General features: G+C 40.7%; 1 protein-coding gene across 6 annotated transcripts in view; it reads left to right on the top strand.

Annotated features, from left to right (window-relative positions):
- LOC105259182 (LIM domain-binding protein 2) overlaps window positions 1-21,184 on the top strand; it is a 142,026-nt gene that overhangs the window by 54,945 nt on the left and 65,897 nt on the right. For 3 of the 6 annotated variants that reach the window (XM_025408583.1, XM_025408582.1, XM_025408581.1), the window contains exon 1: window positions 13,974-16,647. The exons of the other annotated variants lie outside the window; for them this stretch is intronic. In XM_025408583.1, the coding sequence (XP_025264368.1) occupies window positions 15,767-16,647 (881 nt within the window). In that variant the 5' untranslated portion in view covers window positions 13,974-15,766. Of the gene's footprint in view, window positions 1-13,973; window positions 16,648-21,184 lie in introns of those variants that run through there. 6 annotated transcript variants of the gene reach the window in all.

Below are 21,184 nucleotides of genomic sequence, written 5' to 3'. Positions count from 1 at the left end.
TGCAATTTTGTATTCTTCGCAATGGCTCGTCTGATTCCATATTTTTACAAATAATACCTACTATTAAAGTGCTTGTTTAAATCTTAAAAGTGTTAACAGTGCAACGAGAAGATGAGCTTTCTGCGAAAAATTTGAATTATTAATATTAAAATATTAATAAAATTAAATTCAATAAACGTGATAATATAAATAATTAATATCGATATAAATAATAAAATATCGTGTATAATAAAGATGCACAAGTCGCGACAAATGTAAATCAATTTATATTGAAAAATATATATTGAAAAAATGGACGCACACATACGCACACATACGCACATATATACTATATAAAGTAAAAACGAAGATGTAATTTGTTTATAATATTTTTAAAAATGTCGACTTTCATTTATAGCAGAATCGGCACTAGAATAGTAAATTGTTATTAATTTGTAAAAACCCGGCTATCCCGAGAACGCAGTTTGATTTCGCTTGAATTTTTCATAACTATTTTACGTTCTATAACGACTGCGTTAATTTACCATTAACGCGTTCGAACACGGTTTTGGGCAATGTTAGTGTGTGAATCCGCGAACTACATTTACATTGGTTTCGTTGCGGTCTTCGAGAGGGTGCTCATATTTACGTAAGTTTAACTTTAATTACGTCTACGAGTTCTAATAACTTTCAAATGCTATAAAAGAGAGTTATGTACTTTCCTGGTATCATAATCGTATCATTTATGTACGATATATATTTTAGAGAAAAAAGGGAACAAAAAATATTTCTCAACACAAAAACGTAATGGTGCTTTTACACAAAAATTTTTACTCATTATTAACATTTTTATATATAATTACAAATGTGTATTGCGTGTAATTATATATAATGTAGTTGAATAAAAAATTCGGCCTTTTTAGCGTTTAAACAATTAATATAAAAATAATTTAAAATTTTTAAAAATGTTTCCATAAGCATGTATATATATATGCTTTTCTCGAGAACACAAGCTGGTTCTTTTAATCAAAAAATACGGAAATGTATCGCCACGTAATTCGTCCACGTTACATCGAGTATTGAAACCTTTCGAAATAACGAACATAAGAATTCGAGACATTGATCTCCGGCCGACAAATTTTAACTCGGTTCGCAGTTGCTCGCGCAAAACCTCGAAATTACAGGCGAGTTCACGTATCGTGTACGCTTGTGTGTGTGTGGGCGGATATTCGAGTGGATTTACCGGCGCAATGGCGGGATTTTTTTCATCCGCGGAACGATTTTTAAAGGCTGAGCAAAAAGAGATACGAAGTGCGGAGCGAAAAGAGGGAGAGATGCGGGGCGTGCGGGGCAGAGCGGACGAAATAAAAGAGATAGGCGTGATTTCGGCGTGATATCCCGACCGACGCGACGTGCTGGTTTTAATCCGACCTTATTCGCTCCGCTACGAAGATGTATCCGTTGACTATAAAATTTCATGTACGCTCCAACTTCTTCTCTCGTAGTACCGTTTATCCGACGTCTTGGGAATTCCGATACGATCGCGATCTAGAATTCAACGGCAAAATGTGCCGATACGTTGAAAGGTTGCAATTTTTTTTATTTAAAAATGTCACAAATATATTTTCAATGCTTGGTTCTTTGATTTGAAAAATGATCTCGCGATATCGTTGAGAACAAATTTTTCCATCCCATCTACATTTTTCTACCTGATATTTGCATAAAAAAATAATATTTTATTTCTTTCAAATTTTAGAAAATCAACCTTTCGGGAGCTTTTTTCAATTTGATATTTCTTTGATATAAAATTATTTACGTTTAATGCCAATATGAATATAGGCTTTAAAGTTTCGTAGACTGTCATGTGCTTGTGAAAAAGATAATTAGAGTTGAATTAATATTGCCCCCATAAAGTCAAAATCTACAACGACATCCTACCTCTATCTTTGAGGCGATGCGGTGTCGCAAAGCGCGCAAACGTTACCTTTGTCGCTCGTCGACGACAATTGATCGTGTTGATGGACATTGGCCGCGCGCTAATGGCCGGGAATGTTAATTACGATTCCGGGACGCGCGCGTATTTGATTTCGCGGTTCGAGATTCGCGCGATTCCGGAAACGCTTTCGAGAGGGTAGCGTCGACGTTACGTGCGAAGACCATACGTGACCTGGCGTCCCCAAGGAGACGAAAGGGGGGCGGGCAATCGCGATCCCAAATCTTCTAAAAGAGACGGCTTCGTCGTGTCGTTGGTCGTGTTTGCGTCAGGATAATCTATGTCGCTTAGGGAATTCGTCGTGCGGAAAATTAAAACAAATGTACGCGTCTCTGTTAAACTTGCCCTTTCCCCGCGCATCGTCTTTTTTGTGTGTGATTTCTCGATTATTACCACGCGACGCGCGAAAATTATCGTAAGATTTTTTCATTGTTTTATTAAAACGTAGCGGCGATTCACAAATTTATAAAACTTTATGCTATATTATTGCTTTTAGTTGCTATAAAAGATAATTTCTTTTAAAGCAAAAAATTTTATCGACACGACGTCATTATTTTATATTAATTCTCCTAGTTACAATTCTTTAAAGTGTTTGTAAATTTCTATTAGATTCAAGTTTTTGAGATGATTAAGCATTTATCGCGTCAAATATCTATCAACTAAATTATATTACTTTGAATATCATTCGCATCTGGCAACCAAGAATGAAGAAGGTATCTGTTGCGGAAAAGGACAATTCACGGGGCGGTGCTACGAGATTACCGAGAAGATAATATAATTCTCGATGAGAGACATCGTTTATAGTATAGCTGATGGTTGGACGCTAATAAATTCACGTGGCAAGTGCCGTGAAATTTCTTTGTATGATACGTGCCAACGATTCTCGTATCTGCTAGCCTTGCCAGACCGTAATGCTCTTCTATACATGCAGTAAATTTATTTTTTTACATATTTCTTAGAAAAGTTTACGTATATATATATATCATATATATGGAAAAAATATAGGAGAAAAAATTTCTCTTAAATATTAAAGAAATGTTTAAGAATTTAATTATAATACTTGAAGTAACATAATCGTCGGTTATTTATAATGTTAATTGATCGCATCGATTGAGAATTAAATCGTAGTAATAAAGAAAATTTCAAGCGTATTTCTTGTAGAAAGACGAACAGTTACAATCTGGGAATATTCACATTGCTCTGTGCGACATTAACGGAGAGCTCTCGCAACGAGGCCCCAATTACGTTCGCCATACATTCCGAAAGGAATGTGTATTTTCTATATATTTTCAGTTGGTCATTTATTGGCAGAAATTCTTGCATACGCACGTATCCCACGTGCACGTTTCTCGTAGAAAACATCTTGGCCAAGTATGCAAAGTATAGAAAAATGAATAAACATTGAAACAAGAAATAAAATTATCGGTATATCGATTCGGATAATATTAATGCAAATTTATTACATTTTACGATCAACTATTACGTATCATGCATTAAACGTTTTTATTGCACTGCATTACATTAATGCTCTCTACATTTTTTGTTACTATATATAAAAAATAATACGATTAAAATATATGTAAAATTATTTGCGTAAATGTACAAGTTAATCGGATATAAGGATACGCGATAAAAGGAAAAAGAATATTATTCGATCCCAATTATCAATAAGAATGTATTAATATATATGCGCGCGCGCATATTTTGTTCTCTTGTAATTTTACAGCAAATATTTATTTTGCATTCGTACTTACATGCACAAAAGTTTCAGTACACAGCATTCTTGTTAATATAAACATAATTCTTGTCTGGTAAAGTCTATAAAATTGTTCTGCGGGACTGCGAACAAAGTTGGCAGGCATAGTTCTGGGTCTGTCGGCCGCGAGCGAATTGCGTCCTTGTAGCACCCGGTGAGTAGAACGGCGTGGTAAATAAGATTCATAACGCCAGTCGCATCTATTATTTCCGGAATTTCCGGCGAGAAGCAGAAGCGGAGGCGCGTGTTGTATAGGAAGTTGGTCGGAGGGAAGTTTTTCATCCGTTTCTCGCCACGCCGTTGACTGTGACTAATTGGACCACGCCGTGCGGATAAGGATGAGACCTATTCCGTGCGAGCGGGCGCGTGTGCGTGCGCGTGTGCGTGTGCGTACCGACGTTGGTTTAACGGTGTGCGATTTTGGTTCGATGCTCGATGATATTTGCGCCAAAATTATGCGGCGTACCAAAGAGATTCGACGCATGTGATTACGCGTTCAGTAATTTTCGAGTGCATTTCCCGAGTACGCGCTGTGTTATGTTGCACGCACGTTTCGAATGCGTGTTTCGAATTCGGAACTCTCAGGGTTTTGTGCGATTTGAGAGTTTTGCAGCGGCAACTGTCCGTATACATCTGTTTGCGCCAGTAATTGGCATTGTATAGGTTCGAAATTGTGACGTCTTTGCGTTCAATTTTCGTGAAATTTTCTTTGAAATAAGGTTGAAAAAATAAAGGTGAAGAAATAAGGTCGAAATATTTTATGCGAAATACTTTGTCGCACAATTATCTGTTATTTCTTCCAATATCAATGTACGGTTTAATCATTATTTATAAAAAGTAAACAAAAGAAACGTGAGGGAAATCAAAGATATAAAAAAAAATTATATTCTTGTTATCGAAAATTCGTATCGTAACAATTACTCATTTTTGCGGATTCTTTCTTTTTTCCCTACTTGCAAGATTTAGATTGTACTACGGATTAGTGTCACAAATTCTTTCAACTATCCGCTCAAGTGACTTCTTCCTCCTCTGCCACTCTGCGGGTTTTAATTACGCGCCAATTAATTAACACACTGCTCTCTCTATTTTTTTTTACAAACCCACCCACTGGGCACTCGGACCATGCGGAGCTATTAGAGGCTGTAACGCAACCGCGACACGACGTTCCTCTCCCTTCCCTTCTTTCCTCCTTTTTTTAGTTCAACTTATCTCATTAAGAAATTAACCACGAATTAAGGCCGTTTTGCCGCATAATTAGATGACTTTTAAAGATTACGAGGTTTTAAGTTAATTCTCTGATAACTTGACCGTTGTATTGCCTTCGGCCATAACATTACTCTATTGCTTTATCGCATTATCGATGTTATTGGCTTGTCAATTTCTTTTTCTTCCCATTCTTTAATGTCTGAATAAGAATACAAGAATGTAACGTTTCGAATCTTTTAAAAGAAAAAGTATCAAAATTACAGAACAAGTATCGGTATAAATATATAATAATGATAATATGATATAGAGGTAGAATGTAATAAATTATTATCATATTGTTCTTCTTTTCGATAGTTTCAAATGAGAAATAAGATTGATAATATTGCCGTTATTTGAATGTTGCGACGGTGCGATCAAGTGGAAATGAGTCAAGGTAACGGGATATCTTCAGGAGTCTCACTCGTCAAAGTAACCTAATGGATTAAGTAGCTTCCACCGTCGACAGATGTCCGCAATTAATTTATGTGGAAAGAAACGTCATCGCGGACAGAGGATAAGCGCGAATTTTTCATCCTGTCAGATATTCATTTTAATCCTTTGATACTCTTTAAAACTTTTATATTTCTGATATTACGTACACTTTATTCTAAGATAGATGCGAGCTTAAAGTAGGTAAAAGATGAAAAGCAAAGTAGTTCAATATTTTGTATCGTCATCGAATCCTTTTTATTACGCGTAACATAAATATTCGTTTGCGATACAAATTTCGCGTATTAAGAATGTTATTATATACATTATTATCATTCCAAGAGTCAAAGATGCTAATCAGTCTCGGAGACGAACCGAATCATCGATTAGAAGATACCTATTACAAACCCGATGAATGAGCACAATGCGTGCACCTGGAATTCGATCGCATTTAACGAAATTTAATCCAACCCACAGATCGATCAGCTAATTGGCGTTTGTTATAGAAATCCAGGTCGCGATACTATCGCGTAACTATCATCGGTAACATCATTATGCCGCCGACTGCAGATGTGTAACTTCATTCATCGGTGCTGGCGCGTGTCAATTTTGCGCTTCGTGGATCCGTTTGCGATCAAAGATGCGCGTGCGACCGATTTGTCGTCCGACACGAAACATAGTTGTCAGGTGAGAACAAAGGTAGTGGCCGAGATCACGTGTCGCGATAATTCGCTCGGCGATCGGTCGTGCACGTTAACGTGACTCCGATCAATTATTTTCGGGCTCATTAATTGGGATCCTGGTACACGAGATGCGATTCCGCAGCCAGATTGTATATTCGATAAATATCCCAGAGTCGAAAGTACAGGTGTGGACGGACGATACAGGAAATCGAGATGAGACATCTGGGCCGTTTCGATGAACGACGTTATATTAATTAATTAGGGAAGCGCTCGATGTACTCTCGCGAGAGAGCGCGCGTATCTTTGGTCAGGCGCGCACGGAATGCTTTATTAGTGACGTTCATTTGTTCGCGAGAACGAAGATGAGGTTGTTTATACTTTGATAGTGACGAGCAAAATGACTGGTATAATGTTGGAATGTCTATATTATGTGTAAAAAGCTATCGTTCTCCGCAAATCATTTTTATTACAGCTAGCTTATTATAGGATCTTTTTAATCTTTGATTCAAGAGCGATCTTTCTCGACGAAAAATTTATTATATTTTGCATACTTGTTGACAACTTGATTATATTTGTAAAATTTCGGTTTGATATCAAACGATTGTGTCAATAATTCCATGGGCTTTTTCGAAAATATTTTGGCAGAAATGTAAGTTGACTTAAAATTTAAAAATACTATAAAGCAATATAAACGATATAAAGAAAATTACATATATGCTATAGCTTCTATTTAATGAAAAATGTAACGCTACGCGTAATTTACTCTTTGCATCTCGACATGCGGTCTCAAAGTCGTCGCGGTATGAAAAATCGACCGCTCGTTCGTCTCTCGCAAAGAAGCAAGTTGGAATCTGTAATGGGATCACCTTCAGTACCGCGACCATGAACTCAAAGTTCGTTTGTAGCCTTCACATGTATAGCCGACGCAACGCGTACGACAGTGTCACCAAGAAGTTAGTAGATAGTTGCGGGTTAGATTGAGGATGATTGGGTAACCGCTAAGTATATCGAACTTAGAGTACTTCTCGGTCCTTCGGACGAGGACGATGGCACTTGTTTGCTCAATGACGATGCGCCACAGAAATGTGGAATTTACTATTGAGATAGACGAGGATGCTTTCCAATTGTATATATCTAGTTTAAATTATTTTGCAAATTATAGCCTGTAGCTTAAATAAGATATTAAAATATGTGAAATAATTATAAAATTATTATTACATTTATAGGAATGTTTGAATACGGCTGATTAAAAAGAGTTTTTTACAAAATTTTCTCGTGTATCAAATTACAATGCAAATTGGAATATATAAACATATTTAATCAGAGATCCGTTTGAAAGTGTAAAATTGACGGTAACCCGATGTTTGGAGATTTATATCGATCAAGTATATCGCACATTGTATTTTTATAACTTTAATACACTCAGTCTTGCCAATATTTGAGCGATTTTGGTTCCGCGTTGACGCGTGGAAACATGATGCACGGAAAGCGATATTTTTTTGGTTTATTTGATTCGTGCCAAGTTATACGTCACATCGCAGTAAATTAATATCAGCGGAGGTGTGTATTCCTTGTCAAAAGTGCACACGGTTTTACTTTTATTTGTCCGGCAGTGCCAGTGCAAATACGATAAAAACATATTTTTGCGCATCAGCAAAGAATCGGCGATTATGTTAGCAAAGAGATGATGCGTTAAATGATATTTAAAAGATTTACGCGTCCATATTTTTAATATCACGTTTCTTTAACGATCTCGCAGCGAGCACGCAAGGACCTTCCGAAGGTAAACGGAGCGAACCGCGATGTCTTGATAAAGGAAATATCGTCTTTTCGTACATTGACTCGGCATCGATGCGTGTAATCGTTCGGTAATGCCGCAAGCCGCGTACCGGTCTGCTTCTTATGACGATACCATGTTGCGGTCTCGCATTCTTCCTCGCTGCTTCATCAATGGTGATGCAATGTAATTTTCTAATGTGCAATTTACACAATATCTGGTAAAAAATTATCAATTTATATAGAATTCTATCGCGTACCGCATACATTGTATTTTTCTAAAATTTACATCGACATAATTCTCGTTTTTTTTTTTTATTTTATAATTCATAATCAAGAATTTAGAAGAAGTATGAGCGTTAAAAAATTAGTAAGAATAATTTCTCGCGTTTTGAAAAACATTTACTTTAAATAAGTAAGCTCATTTGTTACACTGACACTGACTCTTATAAATGCGCTACGGGAACGTAATCTATTTACGAAAATGATAGTCCCGCCATCCGTTATTCTAGTCCTTGCGAAAAGAAATATTACTATTAGCGACACGATGGCTGCGCAATCTTGCTAAGTATGCCCGTTTTCCGAGAGAGCATACAGCTCTTTCGACTTAAATTTCATTTCGTTCCGTGATTCCCGCGAAATTCGTCTTCGCGTAAACAATCTTGGCCACTCGTGGTATATTATTTTTCAACGTCGGCGCGCGATCGTGCGGCCAGAGCGACCGTTTTCCCGACATCGGCAACAAAGTTTCTCCGGCTGTTCACGGGTGTACATCATCGAACGCGGAGAATGAGTCTCTCTTTCTCTCTCTCTCTCTCTTTCTCTCTCCTTCTTTCCTTACCTTACCTGCGTATGCACAGAGGCCTGTGTACGCCGGTTGCCGCTCCGTCTCTCCAAGAGTGAGTTCTCAGCCTCTTCAACGTATTCTCGTCTCGCTCGCGCTGCGAGCTCTTGCCATCTCGCGCTCTTTCTTTCTCTCGCGATATTTCTTTCTCTCTCTCTCTCTCTCTCGCTCCTTCTCGCTCCCTCATCGTCTCTTCGTCTTTCCTCTCGAATGTGTCCGCGCTCCGTCTCCTTTCCTCGGTCTGTCTCTCGGTGATGGCAACGAGCGAGTTCGAATCGAGGCGAGTCGAAGGGCTCTCTCGGTCGGGAGGAGGAAGGAACGAACGCTGAGTAAATGCTATCCTCTCGGTTCCTCCGTACCTCTTTGCCGTCTCTCTGTCTCTCGCTCTTTCTCTCTCGTTTCGTCTCTTTTCCGCCTGCCTCTCCTCGGATCTCTCTGTCGCTCCTGTCGAGCGGAGGTCAACGTACAGGCGCACGGCGTGACCGAAATCACACACACGCTCATTGCGAACCCACTCGACTGTGACTCTCCTCGTCTTTATTTGGCCTCTAATTGTTCCTTCTTCTTTAGCGACGCCCGCTGGTCTACTTGATGGCCCCGATACTCTCGTACGCGCGCGCTGCCCCGAACAACGAACTTTGTCGTAAGGATTCACTTCGATGAATCCTTCGATGGCTCCGATGAGACTTGGCGCGTGGCATTTTGATAGATTCAAGGAAAAAGATGTACGTAAAATTCCGCCCGAAATTCATTCTTCTAAAGCATCTTGTAAAGTAACCGATCTTTTCAATTTTGCATTTATTATATAAATACTGCAAATAACTTTAAAAATTGCAACTTAAAGATCTTGTGCGATATATTATTTATTTTTATAACAAATTTATACAGCAGGGCTTATAACAAATTCTGTTGAATCTTTTTTATAATTTATAAATCATGTTTCTTTAAATTGAGAAACTAAAGAGAAGGAAAAAAGTTTAGATTTAATTTCATTATTTTTGCAAGAAACAAGGCGAATAAAATACATTGGAAATTTGTAAAATTAATGAGATAAATTAAACTTTGCGAGTAATCATCAATTAGCATCACTGTTTGAGTTATCATCATTGTTATTATTATTATTATTCTTTATTAATGAGAGCAATTATATCAAAATTTGAGTAATTTTACGTGTCGAAAGCATCGATTATTATTTTTGAATATAATATAATTCTCGCGTATATCGATAAATTAACGTATTCTCTTACGAAACTTTTTACAATCGTATCGTTGAATCTTTTTCCAATCGCTTATACATATTCGCGCAGCTGCCGAAGAAGCCGTCAAGCATTAACTCGCTGCGAAGCGCAAAGGTAAATACACGCCGTACGTCATGTATAGACGTGATACGTGAACGGTTCGCTCCGCGAAGGGAGAGATAATCGACTCCCACCGCTTGCTCGGCCAACCTGCGTGCGGGGTGCAAACCACAAATCAGCGTGAAAGAGGCACAAAGTACCACATCGCTCTTACGCAGGCGCTCGCCCGCTGTCCGCGATCAATTATGCCGAGATATAGATCCACCGACTTCGATCCATCCTAGAAAAAAAGTAGCCTATCTCGCTCGAGATGTAACTCGTTTTTGCGGCGTCTAATGAAACAGGTGGATCTACCGGAAATAGATGCGATCGACGACAAGTATATTTTCTCTTGTCGCAATTTGTCATTATTTTCGTTGGTGTTCCTTCACTTTTGCCTCTCGGGCGGAACAATGAGCGAATCATGCCGAATCCGAGGCTGCTTAGTCCATCTGGTTGTTCGGACAATGCCGTTCGGTTTTCTCGGATCAGGTTGGGTCTAGGTTGGTAGGTAGATATGCCTACCTGCATCGAATACGCCTAGAACCATGAGCGAGGGTGTCTCGAAAGGACAAAAGGGAAAGTAGAGGGAGAGAGGACTCTGGTTGTCACACGAAATAGATTAATGGTCCCGGAGAATTCTTGGTAGTTCATCCCTAGGCCAGCTCTCTCTTCCAACCGCGAGCTAGGCGAGGATGCCAGAAGGCTGTACGTGAGGTGTAGACTAGAAACACCACCCACGTCCAAAAAATTTCATTCGGATCCCGCGAACGTCGCCACGCTCACGCGGCTCCCAAAATGGTAGAGCGATGACAAAAAGCGTCTCGATTCAAGTCGAAGAATTAAAGTTGCGTCGAAATTTTTTTATTTATCGACGAAACTTGGCAGGCACTAATTGCCGTTGGAGATAGCGTAGCGATTTGTAACAAACGAAAGGAAGTCAGCGAGGGAGCGCAAGAGTTCGATGAACTCGGGATCAAGAAGTAGAATGTTATTATGGTAACAGGTTCTACTAGGCTGGCACGATTCCGATTCTGAAAAACGTCCGTGATGATCGCGTTTTATGCCCGAATGTCGAGTCATTCTATTTTTGACGCTGGTACATTTGGCGAAGATGTAAGTTAAATATACGTTAAATATATCTGAGACATTCTCTCTCTCTCTCTCTCTCTCTTGTTTTTTTCTTTGACAAACATACGAACAAACTTTTCCCATCATAAGTCGGAAAGTTAAAGTTCAAAAAACGTGTTAAACGACAAAGTATATCTGGAATTTCTCTAGCGTCGTTTTGTAAACGATCGACTTGTGACCTCTTTGCACGTGGACAATATCTCTTGTCTCAAACTGTATCTGCATAGTTAGGCACTGAATTACTCGAGTTTTGTTCCACACTAGGACCGACTTAAGTCTCAGTTGAAGCCTCATTGCCAACTTTATATCGTTTCAAACTTATTTTCTTTTTTGACATATGTTATATTATCCTGCAGAATTTTGAGGATTATTTATTACGAGACATAATTATTTTATTAAATATTTATAAAAATAAGAGTATTTTAATTATATATTTATTTTATATATTTTAGAATTATACATTATTTAAACATGAGACTATTATAATCATTATTATAATGTTTAATTATTTTAATTACAGTGACCATTTATTGATTTATTTAAATAACTTTTTTCTCTCATTAATTGTTGATTAACGATAATTCATCATGCGGTTTGAATGATTAGATAAACACAACGAATAAATAAAATCGAATAAATTTAGCATTTAAATTGTTGCAAATTTTTACATTTTTCTATCTTTCTCTTTTCATTTCTATATCTTAATTGGCTCTCCGCTCGACAATGATTCACAAACTATTTCTTCAACTTGCAACGCAAAGTGAGCGCGAGTCAATTACTTTTAAATCCGAAATTACTTCGGTGATAATCTAGTTAATTAATAAATTGTAAAAAAAAATGGCGTAAAGATAGTAAATGTCACGACTAATGATAAGACTTATGTTGGAATTGTCCGATCTATTGAACTTTGAATTCATTGATATGACACTTTAGCAATTAATTAATTTTTATTGATTCTGATTTTATATGGTATATAACGTGTACAACGTATCGCAAAGTGAATAGTGCAATTTTGAATATAGTCGATTACAATACACGATATGACGTTGTTACCTGTTGTTGTTACCTGTGATTGGGATACGGCGATGATTCTTTTTGTACCATCATACAATTTCAATTTCTTCTTATTTAATAATATATTAATAATACAAAAATATTTTCGATAATTGAATGCATAATTTTTGCTAATAAAGATTTTCAAAAAGCAGGAAAAAGTAATTTTGTAAAATTCAAGTTGTGTATATTGTCGAAAATGAAAATTTAAAATTTGTCTAAAAATTATCTAGAGGAAAAGATTTAATTTTGAAAACATATATAAGAGATATATTAAATTTTTCTTTTTCTTTCACTTTCTTTCTCTCTCTCTCTCTCTTTCTCTTGATGATCCTCAATCCTATAAAAATATTTTTTCGCATTCCAAAGAGACGGAGAGAAAAAATTTGTGGCAAAAATTACATTTTGTTTGAGATTTTTTTTAAAATTTTAAATTAAAGAATAAGTGGATTATTATTTACACAATTAAATAAAAATGTTAAATTTGATTATGAATATATTTGATGTGACATAATTATATTTTATTGGAAAAATGTGTAAGATAATTATGCAGGTTCATTTTGAAAAAGTTAATTACAAGTTTGGATTTTTCTTACAACTTAATTTTTCTTTTTAATATCAAAAGATACAAACGCAAAATAATATCGTGACGAATCACTGGATAAATACAGTCGTGTTTGCGTTTGCGAATCGATTGATCAATACGGCATGTCGATGCGCGTCAAGACGACGAAAGATCATTCTTCTTCCTCACGTCGTACAAATACGTTCAACTTGACCCCGATTACGATGAATCGGATTTCCGGACTACGGTGATCCTAGCGGACACTCTCGAATCAATCCTTACCGTGGAGATAGAAAGCGGAAAGGGGGAAGGTGGTCGAGCGATTCGAATCGCACGGAAAGTGAAACTTGGTATCCTCGCCGACTTTGGCCATATAGATACGAATAGCTCTTCCTCCTTTACGAGCAATAATTTACCAAACTGAATCGGACACCAGTGTTTCCGGATCTAGTTACGCGGCCGCATCTCGTGTGTACGTAACAAATTTCCCAAACAAGCCGCGTTAAATCGCAACTCGCAACGCGATTGGAAAATTCCTTACATCTCGCAACGATTTTTACATCGATTCCAAACAATTTGGAAGGGAGCGAAAGATTACAAGTATAAAATATTTGCGTGCATTCGACATGTATCGGCGGAGGAAATCGGAGCGCGGAAAGATCGATTAGACGTGTTGAGACATACGCGCGATATATCGGATTAAATAACAGTCTAGCTCAGAGCGAAAAGGAGAAAAATTGCCCGATTTTTCTCGCAGATAACAAAAACGCCACGCAATTTCAACTAAATTCATCAGCCGCCTTTAGATTAATTTCAAACACGAACTCGTCCAGCGGCACGATATTTCCCAGATATTCCCTACTTGGAAATTTCATATATCCGCGTTATCACACTCTATACTCGCGTTCTCGAAATCCTGCGGGTGACTCGAAAGGGCTCGCCGGGAGAACGACACGTGAGGTTAGGATCCATTGCGTGGACGTCGCGCGCTCACGTGGCACCCCTCCGCCTCTTTCATTCTCGCGGGTATCGTATACGAAGTTTTCTCGTCGCCCGGCATCCCTTTCCCCTTCCCCCTCGCTCGCCGCCCCACCGCGGCGGTCCTGCGATCTTCTCCCCCCACTCCTTCGCGCGACGCTGCCGCGCGTCGCCTTCCTCTCCTCGCCCCGCCAGCCGCCAGTCTTCGCCGCGCCGCGTCCTCGACAGGAGGGCCGATCACAGCGCCGTCGTGCTCGCCGCTCCTCAGTAACGCGAGCGCTTTCGTGGAGTTTGGTACTCGGATTCCTGTCGCTCGTGTCGCGTGTTGATCGCTCTGTGACACGCAGCGCGGCGGCAACGCGCGTCGTGCGTACACACGTCGTTCTTTTTCAATTGTGTCGATGCGTCACAGTGTCGCGTCGCGTCGCGAGTGTTTCCCGAGCGCGTCCTTTGTGAGTAAACATCGAGACGAGTGTCGAGTGATTCGAAAGCCTCGGTACTACGCGCGAGGCCGTTTACACCGCAACGTTTGTGAGTGGCCGTAAACAAAGAGAACGAATCGAACGGCGCGTAGCGTATCCCAAGTATCTCTCGGAGTGCGTCGTGGCCGGTAACCGGTGTCCGCGGTGGCCGCCGAGTTTCGTATCGTCGAAGCGCGCCAAAAGAGAATGCCGAGACGCGTAACGTCGTCGATCGAGCAGCAGCAGCAGCAGCAGCAGCAGCAGCAGCAGCAGCGGCGGCGGCGGCAGCAGCAGCAGCGGCGTGCTCGCGTCGGCTTGGTTTTCGGGTCGCCGAGCGGCGACTGAGGGGGGGCCGGAGCCGGGGCCGGGGCCGGGCGGGAGGGAGAAGGGATGCGAGGGATCCCGCGGGAGCAGCAGCCGGCGCGGAGCGTAGGTAGCGGCGTGTTGGTCGCGTAGGTGTCGGAGGAAGTGAGTAGGCGGGAGGGTGAAGAGAGGTTTCGGTGGCGCGAGGATGGCCGGCTGGCGACGAGTAGCGCTGATCCGCGACGTAGGTGCTGCTGCGCGTCGCGACACCGACGTCCACCGACACGACGTGACGGCCACGTGCCGCGCCGGACGCGTCGTCGTTGGCCAGTGGCATTAACTCTCCCCCTCTTTGTGTGCCAGGTGATTGCGTGCCGAGTATGTCGTAACCGCGGCGTCGTCCGACACGCGATCGGTGTGTATACTCGACGTCTATAACTTGGAGTTTTTCACGTATAAACAGAGCCGAGACAGACGCGCGCGCGCGCGCGGGCATGTGTTGGAAGCGACTCGATATAGCGGAAAAGTGAATATATATAAATGTGTGTGTGTTTGAAATACTTGGCGCGGTGACTGCTGGTGAATCGAGTTGACCGTGCACGATCGCGAGAGGAGATTCGTCGCAGAGATTTACGAGCTCGGCTCGTCGCGGAAAGACGCGAACAGGTGGCTGTCATTTTCTTTACGCGTAGGCGAAAGATTCTTCCTCGCGCGATATACTTGGAGTATATTTCTTGGATATTTCGAGTGAAACTAGAAGAAATCCGTAACGTCCGCCACGATATCTTCCGTCCGATGTGTACGCGGGAATAAAACACGTGCTTCGTTCTTGTCACTTGTGTCGAGATATACTCGTTCCCCTAATGTGCAGTGATACGTAACCCTCGCAGTGATTGTTCGCGACAGGAGAATCGAGCAACATCGTCGATATTTTGAGAGCAGAAATTTCTCAAGACTGAAGAGTTGGATGGATGTTTGGGAGAAGCGCGGGATAGCGACTAGCACGCGGTACGAAGATTACGTTTCGAACCTTGTCGTCCAAGCTCGAGAAAGAAGAGGATAGAAAGCGAGGCGAAAAGAAGAGAGAGAAAGAAAGAGAGAGAGAGAGAGAGAGACAGGGAAGAAGGGAGCGAGGGAGGGAAGAAGAGGGAAAGCTCTCGACAGTCCGATCCAAATCCCGGCGGAAGTTCGCGGCGAGGGTGAAGAGCGCGGAGCGTCGTGGAGGGGGGAGTGATGCCGGCGGTGAGCGTGGCACAGCGCCCTCCAGGTGGAATCCCACTCCACGCCGGCGTGCCGGTAGCGCCCAGCAGCGTAACCGCCCCCGGTCCGTCGGGCCGGTGCCTCGGGGGCCCGGCAGCGCCCCCCGCCGGCTCGCCACCGCTGCCACCGTCCCTGCAATCCCTCGGCGGCGGCGTCGCCGCTAACAGCAACGTCAATCCCAACAATATCAACCACGGTAACGGCAGCGCGAACAATCCGCTCGGTGGCGGCAATCCCAACAACCCCGTCAACAGCAACCATCATCTCGGCAACAACGCCCTAGGCATCACCACGGCGAGCGGGGCCACGAATCCTCTGCAGGCGATGGCGTCGGCGGCGGCATCGCTTACGCAGCTCAACAACATGGCCAACGGCCCGTTGCCGCCGCTCGCGGGCACGGGCCCGGGGGGCCCGCCGAGTCTGCCGCCGCCGCAGCCGGCGACGACCCCGACGCACGGCGGCCCGCCGACCCCGCACGGCGGCGTAAACGCCGCGCCCCATCTCAACGGCGCCTCGCCGAGTCCCCATCCGATGCCCCCTCACGGCATGATGAGCGGCTCGCCCCACACCCCTCACCCCCACATGGGGGGCGGCGGGCCCTCGCCCCATCCCCATCACCCGGGACCCCACATGGTCGGCTCCCCGCATCATCCAGCGGCGCCCCATCCGATGGGCCCGGCCGGCATGATGGGGCCGGTCGGTATGCAGCCTCAAGGCGCGCCCGGTATGTGCGGCCCCGGGCCCAGCGGCCCGATGGGGCCGCACGCGCATCCTCAGGGACCGGGGGTACCTGGACAGCCGCACATGCACAACGACCCCTTCTTCTGCTCGCCCTTCGGATCGCATTACTTCAGGTAATTCCCTCGCGGAGGTACCTGCGCCTTTCGGCCGCCTACGCGTTTATTCCTCGGATATTATTTACGATTGATTATTCGTTTTTCCTTTTCGCGATCGCGATCGCAGAGTTTTCCCAGAGGAAAATTGCTGCAACATGCTGAATCACGATTTGTCTGTTGTAATTTTAATTTGTTCTTTCGCTACACTTATATATTAATTTTTAAATTAATGTGAAAAAAGATTATTCTCTTTATTTATATACTATTTATATACGTCAATATATAGATATATATTTGACGCAGTGGGCGTTTTTCAGCAGAGGACAGTGAATCATTTCAGCCTTGTTTACATTCGGCAATCAACAAGGATGAAACGATACACTGTGTCTTCTATGTCGCTTGCTGAAAAAGGCTCAATGTCTCGAGAACAAATCGAATTACAACATTTTCATCTTCTCTCTTGGACAAAAACTTGACGAGAACTGATGTTTCGACACATATTTTAAAGCGTAATTTTACATTTATGACTCGAAATTTGGAGTAAATTACACATTAATCTTTAAATTATACGCATCATTCGGAGTAAATAAGATTTTACGATTCCTGACAAAATGATTTTGAAAATGGTAAATTTGATATTTATGCATTGAAATTTTTACAAATAGATTATATATATGATAAAAAAGAGAGGAAATGGTTCTCTACTTTTCAAGTTTTTTTGTCTTTGTTATCGCACTTCAAGTTACAAATTTGATTACGGAATTTTGCTGCAGAAAATGTAACTCAAAGAGGTGTGTAAAGTCGATAGTGTGCGTTTTTTAGTCGCCAACAAATTTTCCGTCACGTTCGACAGGATTGATTTTTATAGGATCAATACAGTTGATAGTGCTTCTTTGCCATGCGTAGTGAAATATACTGTAATATCAAAATTATTATAAAAAAAAATATATGCATATTCGATTATATCACGTGAAACGAGTGTTGCAACACACTGTTGATATCTTGTTCAGTATCGAGAAAGCCACGTGTGTCTTCATTTATTATTAAAGAAAACATCCTTGCGCAATTTCAAAGCAATTTTACAGATTACTATAAAGGATGATAAAATTATATAGGTTTTCTAAAAAATTGCTTTTTTTTATGATTTTATGCACTTTTTAAGCAATTTAAACTTATTGTTTTATAATATCATTAAATATCGTATTTTTGTACAAATTTTCATTTTTTGTTATATTGAACAAAAATTTAAATAATTTTTTAAATAATTATTAAATTGAGATCTTGTTAGAGAAAATACTTAAATTTAGATTAGACCAGAAATATATATAGCTTTATTATTTTTATTTACATCTCTAAGAATTAAGGATCGATTCACAAGATCGCTTTAAGATAGTGTCACTTATCAATTAAATTTTACATGTATATAATTTCTTAAAATTGGTTTTCTCTCTTTGTCTTCTGCTTAATTAAAAGTGCAAAATTTCTGAAATGCTTTGCATATTAATACATGTGAGTAATTTGTCGTTAGAGCGGACATAATAATTTGCTGTCACGCGAAAGAACACTCGCACGTGCATCTCGCGAATCGGAGTAAAACTTTGTGTAAAGGCGTATGTAAACTTTTTTCTTGGATCAATGCGCGTGGAAGGGTAGTTGGAGGAAAAAAAGCGGAAGAAGGACTTTTGCAGTCACGCGAGGTTTTACGAAAAACTATCGCGTGGTCGAAGGAATCTCTCGCAAAGCTCGCCTCTTGCCGCCATTTATGCTATGCTTTGCTGTACTTATACTGCTTCGTATCGCTGATAATCGCGATATATTCCGCTATTTGTACAAAATGGTATTCTAATCGATGATAAATCTTCACGTTTCGTTTACGTGACTTGTGGTACTTACTCTTGTCTCGAGCGCGAGAAAAAATAAGTCTTTTGCAATATGCAACTGACATATGTATTAATCGAGAACGATGTCAGTAGATTCGCGCGTTAATTGAGCATTCAATTTTTTTACCCTTTTTCCGGATCAATTTGGAATTTGTAATTTTATGTGAAATTACAATTGCCGAAGAAATTACGAGAAATGGACAATGAAATATAAAATCATTTGCGCTAGATTATTGTAACAATGGTAGTTATTTTTCAACGCGATACAGTCGATTAAAACTATTTAATATTCTTATATAATATTCTTCAAATGACTGTTAAATGAATTCTTATTATATTTCATGATTCCATAATGTCTATTAATTCCTTCGCGTTGTGAAAAATTTTGATTATTAAGATTATTCTCGTCTTCAATTGATTCGACATTATTCCATGACTGGATCCACAGATTGACGAGCTTTTTTTTTCGCGTCGCGGATATTTTTAGACAATTGTTTTACGGTTCGATACTTCGTTCCGTGCCAATCGTCCGGTAGTCGCTCACTAGTACGTTCTCTCAGGCGTAGTAACAGTATACTTCGAGAATCCGTTATCGTGCCTCACAACCAGGATCTTCCTGGTCACCGTTGCACAGTTGGCTCCGGCGGAGAATAGGAAATACAGATGGATTTTTCAAAAATGTACAAAATTGCTTGAATAATTTAATCATCAATCGCCAACTTTAATGCGGATTTGTCGAGATTATTTAGATTTATAATAACAATGAAAAAAATGAAGCGATTAAAATCTAATCTAATTAATCTGCCAAAAGTTCTGTCACTTGTATAAATACAATAAGACAAAAAAAACTCCATTTTTCGCGAAAATGCAGTTTGTTACGGAAAATATCTTTGGCAAAATTTCGTTGCCCAAATGGCATTAGTCTTGGATCGAAAGGAATAATTATCAGATACGTAGATGCGCCAAGTATATCTATCGCTCAGGTGCGTCGAAAGTCGTCGTCTTCTTTGCGGTATCTTTCGAACCTTCGGGTGCCCGCAGGTGGGAGGGAGGTCGCCTCTGGTGCAGGTGTGCGCGTACGTTTGTTCGCGGCTTTTTTCTTTGCCGGGGCTCACCTCGCGAAAAGCAGTCGGGGGTTAAAAACGTCGATAGTCGGTATGTGCGATGACGACGATTATCCGGTACTTCTCCTCTTTGGCCTTCTTTATATCCGGTCTGGCTGTCTCTATCGCCACGGCATCATCTCCGCGCTCGCCGTCCTTGTCTGATAATCGCGCGGGCTCATTAACATAAGCGTTCCACCCTGCTACATTCGCTCCGGTGACGATGCCACTTTGCTCGCGTACAATTGTAGCGAAAGCTTTCTTTCTTAACGTACTCGACAATTTCATTAAACGTTCGCGAAACATTCGACTCGATCGTCGCTTTTTAATTTTCGATCGCGACTGTCGCGTCGATAACAATGTTAACAAAAGTCTTACGTATAATCGGGAGATGTTAAATATTAAAAGATTACTACGCGCGATGATTAAAATATTTTTCGACCGCTCCAAGATACATCCTCTGCAAATGTTTTGAGCTAATTTGCTTTTACGAGCTACGCTTTGGCTAATATCATCTCGCAAGATTACAGACGCGATGTGTTGCGCAGATAAGAAAGCGTTTACGTATCGTCGTTGAATTGCTTTGACTCTAGTGCACACTTGACTGAGTTTCTTAGAATATATAATATCATAACTTGGGAAAATCCAACGTACATCGTCGTACTAAAAGATGCTGCTTCGGTATTGTAGATTTCTCTTATAAATCTTTAATTATTTTTCTGAGTGAAATCTGATCCGTCAATTTTTTTATCGTAAATAAGAGATTTTTGAGAATTTCCCGGAATTAAAATTGTTATTTACGATGTGATTACGCTTGAAAAGAAATATGCGATAGTTTCTGAAATAGAATATAGTTACACAAGTATGCACGCGTCATTGTTATATAAACTCTTGTATATATATGTGAATAACGCTACATTATTTCCTGCATAAAAATAAATTTCCGTTTGTCGTTTGTTGTCGAGAGCGAGAAGAGCGAACAGCTTCGATAATCTGCGCAAAATGTAACCTTGACGTTCTTATTCTAAAATCTACCGTCGCAACGTATATGTTACATCATTCAAATATTTGCACCGGCTACATACTGAGATTACGCATACTCGCGAGTGAAAGATGTTTCAAATTTTCTCGGAAAAAAAGAAGAAGAAAAAAAGAATACGACTTTATCGCGAGACGAGCGATGACGCATCGGATACGTTTTAACTGCGACCTAACTGCGTTCTCCAAATTTATAATCGTTGCAGAATGTTTCGAGCACGTGTACAAACATATTCTAGGATGGCGAAGGTGACAGCCAGCATGAGTTGTCGTGATAGTTTCGCGCTTCGATCTCGCATTAATACCGCTATAAAATACTTTATCGCGTTGGATTCACGGGCGAGGCGCGCACATGATTAGAAAAAGAAAAAGAAAAATAAAAAAAAGTAGGAGAACGCGTCATGCAAGGTGAATAAAATTAATTACGCGACCGCGAATATAAGAAAATACCAAAGCGCGAACAAAACGTTAAAGCACGATCGGAAGTACGAGCACCGTCGGTGGCCTTATCTTATCGCGAGCCTCTCCGTAGGA

This window comes from Camponotus floridanus, unplaced genomic scaffold (genome assembly GCF_003227725.1).
Source record: "Camponotus floridanus strain SB8 unplaced genomic scaffold, Cflo_v7.5 scaffold1, whole genome shotgun sequence".
In the NCBI taxonomy this organism is placed as follows: Eukaryota; Metazoa; Arthropoda; class Insecta; order Hymenoptera; family Formicidae; genus Camponotus; species Camponotus floridanus.
This window is presented reverse-complemented; position numbering and strand designations above follow the sequence as displayed.